At 46.8% G+C, this 12,188-nt stretch overlaps 1 protein-coding gene and 1 non-coding gene across 4 annotated transcripts in view; both read left to right on the plus strand.

The window, feature by feature from the left end:
• Nucleotides 1-12,188, plus strand: part of ckap5 (cytoskeleton associated protein 5) — a 108,551-nt gene that overhangs the window by 65,835 nt on the left and 30,528 nt on the right. For 2 of the 3 annotated variants that reach the window (XM_038808290.1, XM_038808289.1), the window contains exons 26-29: nt 5,087-5,110; nt 5,903-6,082; nt 7,764-7,884; nt 9,407-9,586. In XM_038808290.1, the coding sequence (XP_038664218.1) occupies nt 5,087-5,110; nt 5,903-6,082; nt 7,764-7,884; nt 9,407-9,586 (505 nt within the window). The remainder of the gene's footprint in view (nt 1-5,086; nt 5,111-5,902; nt 6,083-7,763; nt 7,885-9,406; nt 9,587-12,188) is intronic. The other variant, XM_038808291.1, reaches the window with a different exon arrangement.
• Nucleotides 9,961-10,067, plus strand: LOC119972026. Its single transcript, XR_005461965.1, has one exon. It is a non-coding gene; the product is annotated as a small nucleolar RNA SNORD67 (small nucleolar RNA).

Raw genomic sequence — 12,188 nt, forward strand, 5'->3', positions numbered from 1 at the left:
CTCCATCGCATATCCATGTGGGGCAGCGGACATCAGAGCACCGAGGCATCTCGGCAGGCGTGCTGGATGGCGTGATGCCACCCGCTGCCCACCAGATGCACAAGGGACAGGACGGAGGGAGTGAGTGTGTTCTGGTCCCGCCCTTGCTGTGGTAACCAGGACAGGCACCGAAACCACCTCCGTTGGCCTCCGGGCCTCTCTAAGGGACGGTGGTGTGCGTGGAGGCAAGACCCATTGCACCACCAACACCTGGCGCTGCCAGTCCTGGAGGCCCGCTGTGGAATCGACCAGGCTCTGAACGTTCCCGGCGATGGAGCTGAGGGAGTGCGACATCCCTGTCAGCGACAGCACTACCTCCCGCTGGGTCTGTGTGACGCCATCCATCACATGGCCAAGGCCGCCGATGCTCTCAGCGATGGCCTGCTGGGACAGGGCCATGGCCTGCTGAAACTGGACCAGACCCCGGAGCGCGGCGGCAATGTCCATGTGGCTCTGGAGCATGTCTGCCTGTGAGTGGGCAGTCCTGTCATGGGCCACGGGTGACGCGTGCACACTAAACCCCACGCCGAAGAACCTGACCCATATCCAAAACCGTTTCCACCATTGCCTCCTTCGCGGACGCCACCCGTGTGGTGTTGGCTTGGGTTGCAGCCATGACCGGCACCACTCCCTGCTTGTGGATACGGATAGACTCCTCCAGCTGCATCTGCAGTTGCGGAAGACAGCCGTCATCCCCGTCGCCTGGTCCCTGGGGTTGCAAATGCATCTGGTCTGTGGGTGCGCCTGGAATGCCCAGCAATCCGGCAGCAGCTGGGTGCTGGGCCTGGCCTGCCCTCCGATCATCCAGCCCTTCGGCTGCTCCTACCTCCACCTGCTCCTACCTCCACCTGCTGTACCGGTTCGGCTGTGTGGTGCGCACCAACCAGTCTGTGAACCAGAAGCCTCGTCACGTACTTACACTCACCTCGTTTGGGCATCTGCGATGGCTGAGGTAGTGGGTGACAGCAATGCCACGGCCGCCAGGTCCTCGTCTGTCCCCAGCTCTGGGGTCTCCTGACTGGAACCGTGGCCCGGTGCATTGAGACCACTGCCCATGCCAGAAGCCGTGCCCCTGTGCCTCGAATGTCGCAATGTCTTTTGTGCGTCATTGTCCTGGCTCGCTGTTCCCTCCTCGTCTGTCTCACTGTCATATGTCATTACTGTCCATCCTGACGTCTCTGACTGTCCTCTGTGCGTCACGCCTCAATGGCCGGCCTCAGAGGATGGCCCTCCTGCCCGTGATCCTTCCCCTCTGTCCCCTGTGGCCAGAAGAGGTTGGAGCTGGACGGCGGCGGGGTGACCGAGCAGTTCCACGGCAGTGCTCGTGTGGCCCTGGCGAACACAGTAAGGCACGTTCCGTTACACATGTGGGGTCGTATATGAGGGGGTGGAGGGTGTGGGCTTTGGGGGTGGTGCAGTGTCAGGCGGTGGGATGTGAGGGTGCGGACAGTGGGGGTGGTGCAGTCAGGCGGTGGGATGTGAGGGTGTGGACAGTGGGGGTGGTGCAGTGTCAAGCGGTGGGATGTGAGGGTGTGGCCAGTGGGGGTGGTGCAGTGTCAGGCAGTGGGATGTGAGCGTGTGGACAGTGGGGGTGGTGCAGTGTCAGGCGGTGGGATGTGAGGGTGTGGACAGTGGGGGTGGTGAAGTGTCAGGCGGTGGGATGTGAGGGTGTGGACAGTGGGGGTGGTGCAGTGTCAGGCGGTGGGATGTGAGGGTGTGGCCAGTGGGGGTGGTGCAGTGTCAGGCGGTGGGATGTGAGGGTGTGGCCAGTGGGGGTGGTGCAGTGTCAGGCAGTGGGATGTGAGGGTGTGGACAGTGGGGGTGGTGCAGTGTCAGGCGGTGGGATGTGAGGGTGTGGACAGTGGGGGTGGTGCAGTGTCAGGCGGTGGGATGTGAGGGTGTGGACAGTGGGGGTGGTGCAGTGTCAGGCGGTGGGGGTACTGATGGGCTGAAGGACTGCATGCATGCAGTGGATTCTCACTTGGAGCTTCGCCTCCGACCTGGCACGGCACTTCCTCCCGGCTGGTGGCTCCCCCAGCAAGGCCCAGTGCCCTTTGCTCATAGACAGTAAAGGGGTGCAGCTCAGGTGATGATCCCCTCCAGTTCTTGCACGCTCTCTCTGATTGTGAGCTGTCTTGCCCTGGGGGGAGGAAGGAGCGAACCTCAGGGTTAGGTGGATATTGGCAAGATGCACACATGAACGCAACATTATCATATGGTGGGGACACTAGGACCCACGCCATGGCACCTGCCCGCTGGGTGGGGTGGGGGTTCCACAAGTGTCCCGGGTGCCCCAGCACCCCCCCGCCCCGGTTTGGGGGGGGCGGGGTGTCAAGGTACTTACCCTCGCTGCCCTCGTGAGGTTGTGCAGTTTCTTCCTGCACTGGTCTCCCGTGCGGGAGATATGTCCCACAGCGCTAACTGCCGTCCCAACCTCTCGCCATCCACACCTCATGGTGCTGCATGGCTGCCGGTGTCCACATCCGGGGAAGAGGATGGCCCGGCGCTCCTCCATACCCTCCAAAAGTGCCTCCTGGTCGCTGTCCTGGAAGCGGGTAGCAGCGCGACGGGACTCATCCATGTCAGACCCCGGTGTGTGTGCGCCGATCCGCGCACTTCCTTATAGGCAGAGCGGCGCCATCCTGGCGTCGCGCGATGACGCCACTGGTCCTGCGCAACGTCCACCGCGTTTCGCGCGGTGCTGCTGCTGGCCCCTTTTCTGGCACTGAATCGGTCGCGGCGGGGGCCTGTTCGCGCTGTTGTGAAACATGACGGCGCTCACGGCAGCGCGGGCACTTAGTCCCGCGATCGGAGAATTGCCCCCAATCCCTTTGCATCCGTATTCAACAGTGAAAGAGGCCTGTAAGATCCACACTCTTACGGGATCCTTGCCCTTTCTTGGGATCGGGGGATCGACATCTGCGTCAATGTGGCCGGTGACACTGACCCCACCACCCCCCGCGCCCCCCCGGCATAGAATCATTGAACATCCCCAGTAAGTGTGATTCAACAAGTCTGTGAAGTGTTTGTAGAATTCCACTGGAAAATTGTCTGGTGCGGTGTCTCTCCCTATTGCATGGACCCGATACAAGAATAACCTCCTCCACCCCCTGCCTCTTCACCCTCTCACCGGAAAGTTCAACCCATCCAAAAACTGATCCGTCCCCAAGTCTCCCTCCAGCGACCGCCCTCCTCTTAATCCTTCGGCCTACCGCCTGAGCTGTTGAACCAATAAACGACTGACCTTATTCCCGTGGTCATAAAATGCCCCTCGCGAGTGGAGAAGTTGGTTCGCTGCCTTCCCTGTCAATTGAAGCTCAAACTGCATTTGCAGCTTCTTTCTCTCCGCTAACAACTCCGCCTTGGGTGCCGTGGAGTACTGTTGATCCACATCCAAATTTGAGCTAACCAACCTCTGCCGTTCTGCCCTGCCAGCCTTATATGAGTATGATATGAGTATGAGTTTACCTCTCCTCTGACTACCACCTTAAACACTTTCCAGACATGGGAGGCAGAACCAGCTCACTCTGATTAAAACCTATCTAGTTGCAAATGGCCAAAACTACCCTTTCACAAAAACCCTTATTTGCAAGAAGCAACACATCTAACCTCCACCGCAGCGCTGGGATCAGCCCATCTCCAATCGCACATCCTTATAATGTGGAGCATGGTCAAATGTTGCATTCACCAAGTACCCAGCCCCCACCACCCCTGAGAGTAATGCTTTTACCACTGCAAAGAAGTCTATTTGGCAGTAGACCCAGTGTGCATGTGAAAAGAAGGAAATCTCCCTCTCCCTTAGATGAATAAACTTCCTCGGATCTCCGCCCTAATCTATTCCACGAACACTGCTAACTCCCTCGCTGTCCCAGACGTCCCCAGAGACCCTGGGACATGACCAGTCCATCCTCTTACCTAATACCTAACTGAAATCCCCCATAATCAACTGATGTGAAGTTTGGGGATGGCTGCCTACAGCTTCTTGTTAAAGTCAATGTTGTCCTAATTTGGTGCATATGTTTACTAAATCACTGGCGCACCCAGCAACACCCCACTCACCATAACGTACCATCCCCCAGGGTCCGTCAAAATATTGGCTGTTGTGGAGGCCATCCTCCTGTTAATCAAGATTGCCACCCCTCTCAATCTCAAAATAAAATTAGAGTGAAACATCTGTCCCACCCATCCCTTCCTCAACTTAGTCTGATCATTAACCCTCCAATTATGTCTCCTGCAAGAAGCCTACCGTGCGCTCAAACTCTTCAAATGGGGCAAAGACCCATGACCTTTTAACCAGACCATTTAACCCCATATCTTTCCACGTAACTAATCTGACGGCTTCTGGACCCCACACCTAGCAAGGAACTCCTACTGGGCTCTAACCCACCTCGAATCCAGGCCCTGGAACATCTTAAACAGCATTCTCGGTTTCTTTCAAAACTGCCCTATGAAATCCTTACTTGAAAAGCATACTCTGAATACTCTATATGCCTGATGCAAACCCCCCAACCCGAAAACCAGCAGGATTCAAAATCTGGCCTGGACTCAGTCCTGAAGTTGCTAGTTTAGAGATGCTGTACCTGTACCTCGATCAATATTAGAGGCATGGACAACTTTGATCAATTCTTTTAAGAATTCTGTCTGTTTTCTGTTCAGTCAAGCTTGTCTAGTGGTTTATTGCCAAGTAGTCACTCACCGAAGATCTAGTTAATGCCAAGTGCTTTATTTCTTTCTGCTTCTCTCTGTTAAAGTAGCTTTCCTCTGGATTCTATGGGAAACCTTTCAGTTTAGGATTACTTTTGTAAGCTTTGCACTTAATGTTCTGAGGAATTTATTCACGAGGAAAAGTAAAAATGTTGAACTCTTCTAAGAGGCAGGACTGGTTTATTAACTGCAATGAAGCAGATACTGCGAACCAATGTGTTAAGAGTAGGATACTGTTTCCTTTGCTTAACATATTTGTTTTTGTGCTTGTCTGTTGCTTTTATAATTGTGCTTGTTGTCTAAATCTGTCTTCTGACTTCTTTCACGGCATTTCCTTGGAAAGAATAATGTATCGAACCTATCGAATGTAAGTAAAACTTGTTCTTGGTTGTAGGTTGACTGTGCACTGCTATTAAACAAGCATACTAACTTTAATTTACAATTATGACACTTTCTAAATTTTGTAGGTTGCAAAGGAAAGAAAGTAGCTTGTATTTCCCAGAAACTTTCAGCTATATTTGTTTTGATATGTTGGTGCACATAAACACTAAATGCTGAAGAATTTGGTGTAATTCCGTTCAGCTGTAGTTGCACAGTATTTAAAATCGCTTTGACAGATTTAACATTTGCTTCAAAAACATCTTTAAACACAAGGCAGTCCATGAAATGCACTTATTGGATTCCTTAATATTTAAAATGGCTAGCATTTAGTCAATATCATGGTGATGATTAGAGGGAGTGTATAACCAAGTTGTATCAACCAGAAGTTCCCAGGTTTGCTTGTTGGTCTCAGCCAGGCTGTTTGAGTGCTAAAATTTGCTTCCATGTCCCAAGCAAAGGGAGTAGAAAAATTGGCAGATGATTTTGCTGATGATTTCTGTCCACATACACTTGCTGAAGGAAATCGCTAAAAACTACCTCTTGGGTCAAGGGATCAGTAAAGAATCTGAGCTTGTTGAACCATCACTCAGTGCGAACATTTGAGTGGGAGATGGGGGCAGGAGAAATAGAATAGAAGAAATGTAATAAAATAAATGATCTATATTCCAAATCGATTTCAAAGCTTGAGATATGTAGAATTTCGAGGTTTGGACGTGTTTCCCATTGTCAAGAAAAATATTGAATGATTCTTATCACTCTTTTTAAATTATTTTTGCAGTCAAGCACGCTCCAATAATTCTCATTCCACATCTGAATCTACTACCATGATTCCAAGAGAATTCCAGTTGGATCTCGATGAAATTGAAAATGACAATAATACTGGCGGATGTGAATTGCCCGATCTGGTGCAGCACAAACTTGATGAGCTATATGAGCCAGTTTCCATTCCAGAACCAAAGTAAGTCACTGATGTATTGAAAGGAATTAAAAGCTCCTTTGAAAGGAAAAGCAATGTTTCACGTTTTGTTGGTGCCTATACTCTTGTACGTTATATCCCTTTATTCTACTTCATTTTGTTTATTTTCTAACATGTAGGTAATGTTACAGTTTTACTGTTTTGCTGTTCAATTACTATTTAACTGCACTGTCTAGAGGTTTACACCCAAGTTGGCAAGCAGCTATTTTGCCACGGTCAAATTATCAAAACGGTAGATAGGGAAATGGGAAAAACTGGGAAACGGGAAAAATTGGAACATTAAAGTCTTTCATTCACAGATTAACTCCTAGTTGTGTTATAATGTAGAGCATGTCTGAACTGTTTTCATCTATGGCTGTGATTGACTTTTGAGCACTTGCATGTCATTATTTTGGCATAGTGTGCTTGTGACTGAATGTTATTAAGTCCATTAATATTTGGCACATAGCAAAATTATCTGACTGCAAATTGTTTTCCCTGTCTCAAAATAAAGCTAATTCACTAACTGATGCATCTTTTCATCTTTCCCAGGAGGATGGGATGAATATGATGCATTAAAATGTGTGGTGAAAACCAGAGTTTGTGCAGAATTTAACCGTTTATTTCCCTTGACCGGAAATTGAAATGGAAACAGTGCCACTTTGTGTGTACTTTGCATGTGATTTCCCAATATATATTAAATTATAATCCTGCTCTGTATGGATAAAGTATGAATTGAAGCGCAAGGATCTTAACAACTAAATTCTTTCCAATTTTCACAGCTGTAGTTATATACTGCTCTAGTAATGTGGTTGTTCCATCTTGGTCTGCTAAATCAATTCTTGTATGCTGCTGAGTCTGTTAACCATTGATGACTTGACTTGCATGCTCAGTATCATTACCAACATGGGGCACTTTACCAAGTCAGTGGCAGTAAACTCCTCTATACCTGTCCATTTTATAAGTAATTTAATTAAAAGTAAGTTGTAGAACAGCCAGCACATAGCTGTTGGCGATGCTGTATAATTTTTTTGAAACAATTTTTAATGAGGTATTTTTGGCATAACAAACAACCACGGACAATTGATTCCCCGCGAAGAAGATCATAAACAGTTGCCACCTCTGGGCGAACCCTGACACCGACCCTCTCGAGGCAAACTTGACCTTTTCCAGGCCGAGAAAGCTCGCCATGTCGGTTAACCAGGCCTTTACGTGGAAGGTCTAGACTCCCTCCAAGCCAGTAGAATCCGTCGCCGGGCTACCAAGGAGGAAAAGGCCAGAACATCTGCCCCTCCCTCCTCCTGAACACCCGGGTCCTCCAACAGATGCGGTATAATTTGGTAGTGCCATTGATTGACTTTTTGTGGTTTCGTCACGCTGCTGTTTTACAAGTTTCATTGAACAGCCCTGAAAATTGTTAGGAAATTAATGCTAAAATATGAAAACCTCTTCAAGAGGCCTTTTTGCCTTTTTGGTTCCATTGGCATAACTATCAGCATTAAATTTAAAGCATCTTCTACATAAACCCACAGGGAACAAATGATTAGTGCAGGTGGCAGCCACAAGTAGCAGGCTGAATGTAAAGCATGTTGGTAACTGCAATTTTATTTTGAGGTTCATGTGCGACATGACTGTGTTTTGATATCAAGTTTTAAGCTTTTTTAATTTCCTTAAATGTTTTCAGAAATCGTTCAGTTTCTCCACACTTTGATGAGATACATGGCAGCACTGATTCTACTATCAATTTTGTTGTATCGCAGGTGGCAAGTGGTGATATTAACACCAGCATCCAGGCTCTTGCCCAGGTAAGAAACAGTGTTTTCTGTGGGGGTGGCTATGTAACACTCGTTTACTTTATTTTCATTAATAAATGTGCTTTTGGGCAACATATTAACGTCCTAATTTCCTATTTGGGCTGAAAAGCTGGGAATAGTTAGCTAATCATGGATGACTGCCTTTAAATGTACAAAGTTATTTGGGACAAAACATTGAAGTCTAAAATCTAAACTCTTTGGTTAAGATACTTTTCAACAAAGTCAAATAAATTTTTTTTATTTATTATTTATTTATTAAAATTTAGAGGACCCAATTATTATTTTTCCAATTCAGGGGCAATTTTTTAGCGTGGCCAATCCACCTAACCTGCACATCTTTGGTTCATGATGGTGATACCCACGCAGACATGGAGAGAATGTGCAAACTCCACACAGCCACTGACCCAGGGCCAGGATTCGAACCCGGGTCCTCAGCGCCGCAGTCACAGTGCTATCCACTGTCCCACATGTCACCCAAAGTCAAATAATTAACTGTCAAAATTCTGGACTCTTGTCATCAGTTGGAAACCTGACGGTTACCTGTTCCACTGTAATATTGGACATGGCACAAGCCGGGAGTGTGATGGAATGCTCTTCACTTGCCTGGATACATGCAGCTCCAAAAGTATTTAAGAGGCTTAACACCATCCAGGACAAAGCAGCCTGCTTGATAACAGCATGTACTATTGACAGTATGCACTGCAACAATTTACCAAGCTGCTTTAAAAGCACTTTGAAAATCATGGCCTCTTCCTGCCAGCAGAAAAAGGGCAGAGGCGAGATAGGAGCACTTACACTATAGGTTTTCCTCCAGGACATATATCACCCTGACCAGGAAGTATAGCACGCAGCTCTTTTGCTGCTGGGTCAAATATATACTGGAACTCCCTCCCTGTAGGTGCACCCACATAGCTGTGGGTGCACCTACACTGTATGAATTGCAGTGGTTCGAGAAAGCTGCTCACAACCGTACCTTGGGTAATTCGTGTTTTTCACCATCAGTGGTGATGCTTGCATCCCATGAATGAATTGGATGACTGAATTCAAGTTATGTGGAGATATTGACGAAGCTGGAATTGTTCATAGAGCTGAGAAGATTAGGATGAGACGCGGATATATTCACAATAACAGGTTTTGATGAAACGATTAGGGAGGAATGAGTTCCTCTAGCAAGTGAGCTGGTAACCAGATGTCATGGGTGTGGCAAAAAATACTGGAGGGAAAGTTTCTTGTCTCAGTTGTTAAAATTGGGATTGCTGTAGCTGAAATTATGGTGGAATCAGATTCTGCAAAGGATAGTTGGGCATTTACTTGAGGACTAAGCTGAAAGGTTATGGTGGTGGGAGAAAGCTGGCAATGGGGCTAATTGGATTCCGCTTATAAAGAATTGGCACAGGCAAGACTGGCTGAATAGTCGCCTCTGGTACTGGTAAAATGAGGATCCGTTGCCTATATTGTATTTGGACTCTTAGATGAGCTTGGAGCAAACTAAGTAATCTTCCTTGGCTTTCAGATTGATGAAGTTTTGCGGCAGGAGGATAAAGCTGATACCATGTCGGGTCACATTGACCAATTTCTTATTGCAACCTTCATGCAACTTCGATTAATTTATAACACGCACATGGCTGATGAAAAACTTAACAAGGCGGAAATCCTGAAACTTTATAGCTGCATCATCGGGAATATGATTACGGTATAGTTTCTAATGTCATTTTGAAATAATGTATTGTGTATGAGTTCATATGCTGTCAATATTATGACTTTTCATGAGGTTTATGCTGCCCAAAATTTTGACTGACAAAATAGATGCTTGTTTTACAACGCATTATGCAAACAGCAAAAACTAGGTACAAAGAATTAGACAAGTTTTAAAAACATTAAAAAGTCAGCAATATAGTGGGCATTATTGCATTTATAAACCTTAATTCTTACAATCCAACATAAATGAATATTCAATTGCGTGTATGGACCTATATTTTAAAGCTTTAACGCTTTGGAGACTAATGTTTGTTTGGAATCTACTTAATTGAGGGAAAATATTAGTTTGCTGGAGTTTTTCCTTAAGCATGTGAGAGTGATGAGTTGCACTATTGAAGGAGTAGTTGTGGTGTCATAGCTGCTCCTTTCTGAACCCTGAGGACTAAACAATGTGCACAGGGGCCATCTGACTCACAAATGCGATATCGAAATATTTCTCCACAAGTAGGACATTTAGGTGAAACATAAATTTGTGTAAGAGATAGACCTCTGGACTCTTGAGCCATTAACAAGTTGCAGTTTGTCAATGTGTAAGAATAGTGGAAGAAAAAGAAAATACATGTTTCGTATTAAGCTGACTTAATCAGAAATTAGACTTGGGACCTGAAGGAAAATTGAAGTATTTTACACTTGTAGCATAATAATTTATGATGTGGAGATGCCGGCGTTGGACTGGGGTGAGCACAGTAAGAAGTCTTACAACACCAGGTTAAAGTAATTAACCTGGCCCCAGAGATTCCGGGGCATCTCTGACTGTGTCTATATAAACATTTCTGGAACAAGCCTTTCCATTCACCTGAAGAAGGAGCCGTGCTCCGAAAGCTCGTGTTTGAAACAAACCTGTTGGACTTTAACCTGGTGTTGTAAGACTTCTTACCATAATAATTTAGACAGCAGTGTGAGAAACCAAAAATGAAATGAACTGGAAATGCCCAATAAGATTGTTAATATTTGAAAAATGTTTATTTTCATGTTGTCGGAATGCCAATTGTGATGCTAATGAGTTTAAGACTTAAAATGAAAGGAAGGTGACCACGAGTAACTAGCATATTTGACTTGCCAAAAGAAACTGGAGGTGTGCGGGGAGTGCATCTGTGAAGTGCAGTGTGCTGAATGTTATTCAAAGTTCCTTTCAGGCAGCCTTTGGAAAAGAATTGGATCAAAAAAGTGAACTCAAAAGAAACATTCAAACATTTTTCAGTTCCACATGCTGTCAGTGAGGAACTCTTTACTGCCTGCTGCTTGCTGAATGAGGACTCAAATTAATACTTGTAGTGTCTAATAGTCTTCCTGCACTGGGACGGAGGAAAGCATTGAGATGACCGGCTTGGAGCTGGAAATGTTAACCGACAGATGTAATTTTCACGTAACCCATCTAGATTGAATCGGTCTCCTGCGATGCAACTATTCATTGAGAAAATTGCCAGTTTCCTTGTCGGTGAGTTTGGTGATTGAATTGATGCCCTGTTGTCGACAGGCAAATGTCCCACGTCCAGTGGTTGTCAAACATAGCTTGATAATGGCAACTAAAAGGAAAAACTGGTCTCCATTTTTAGTTAGTTTGCTTTTATCAGGGTGGCACAGTGATTAGCACTGCTGCCTCACATCGTCAGGGACCCGGGTTCAATTCTGGCCTTGGATGACTATCTGCGTGGGGTTTGTATATTCTCCGTGTCTGTGTGGGTTTCCTCCTGGTGCTCTGGTTTCCTCCCACAGTCCAAAGATGTGCGGTTTAAATGGATTGGTCATGCTGAATTGCCTGTAGTTTCCAAAGGTTAGGTGGGGCTACAGGGATAGGGCGGGCCTACTTGGGGTGCTCTTTGAGTGTCGGTGTAGACTTGATGGGCCAAATGGCTTCCTTTTACACTGTAGGGATTCTATGATCATTGTTTCCCTTATGTAACATGCATGTCATTGTCCAAACCGTTAAGTGCTTTCAGCTGGAGAGAAAATAGGCGTACAAATTTCCCATGCTGATAACAATTCGCCCCTCAATATACTCTATTAAACTTCCTGGACTAAATTGCAAGTATCCCTAAAAATAAATGAGAGAATGTATATTTCATAGGAGGCTAACTGAAACTGAAGCCAATAATGAGTGGCAGATACCCACCTTGGTGTATCTACATATCCTCTTGAGCAGGGCACCCTCAAGAAGGAATATTGTGGGCGGGATTCTCTGGCTGTTCGCTGGTGTGGGATTCTCTGGTCCAGCCAGCAGTGTGCACCCCGACCCACCAGTTTCCCTGCGGCCTGGGGTGGTTTCAATAGGAAATCCCGTTGACCAGCATTGGGAGAAGAGAATCCTGCTGCCAGTGAACGGCTTCCGCGGTGGTGGGGCAGACTCTCAACAGAGAATCTCGGACCTCGTTTTAAAATAAAAAAGGCACAAATCTGGTCTGATGGGGCAGCACGGTGGCAGTCATTAGCACTGCTGTCTCATAGCGCCAGGGACCCAGGTTCAATCCCGGTCTCTGGTGACTGTGTGCAGTTGGTACGTTCTCGGCTACATGGGTGTCCTCCGGGTGCTCCGGTTT

This window comes from Scyliorhinus canicula, chromosome 9 (assembly GCF_902713615.1).
Source record: "Scyliorhinus canicula chromosome 9, sScyCan1.1, whole genome shotgun sequence".
NCBI classification, from domain to species: domain Eukaryota; kingdom Metazoa; phylum Chordata; class Chondrichthyes; order Carcharhiniformes; family Scyliorhinidae; genus Scyliorhinus; species Scyliorhinus canicula.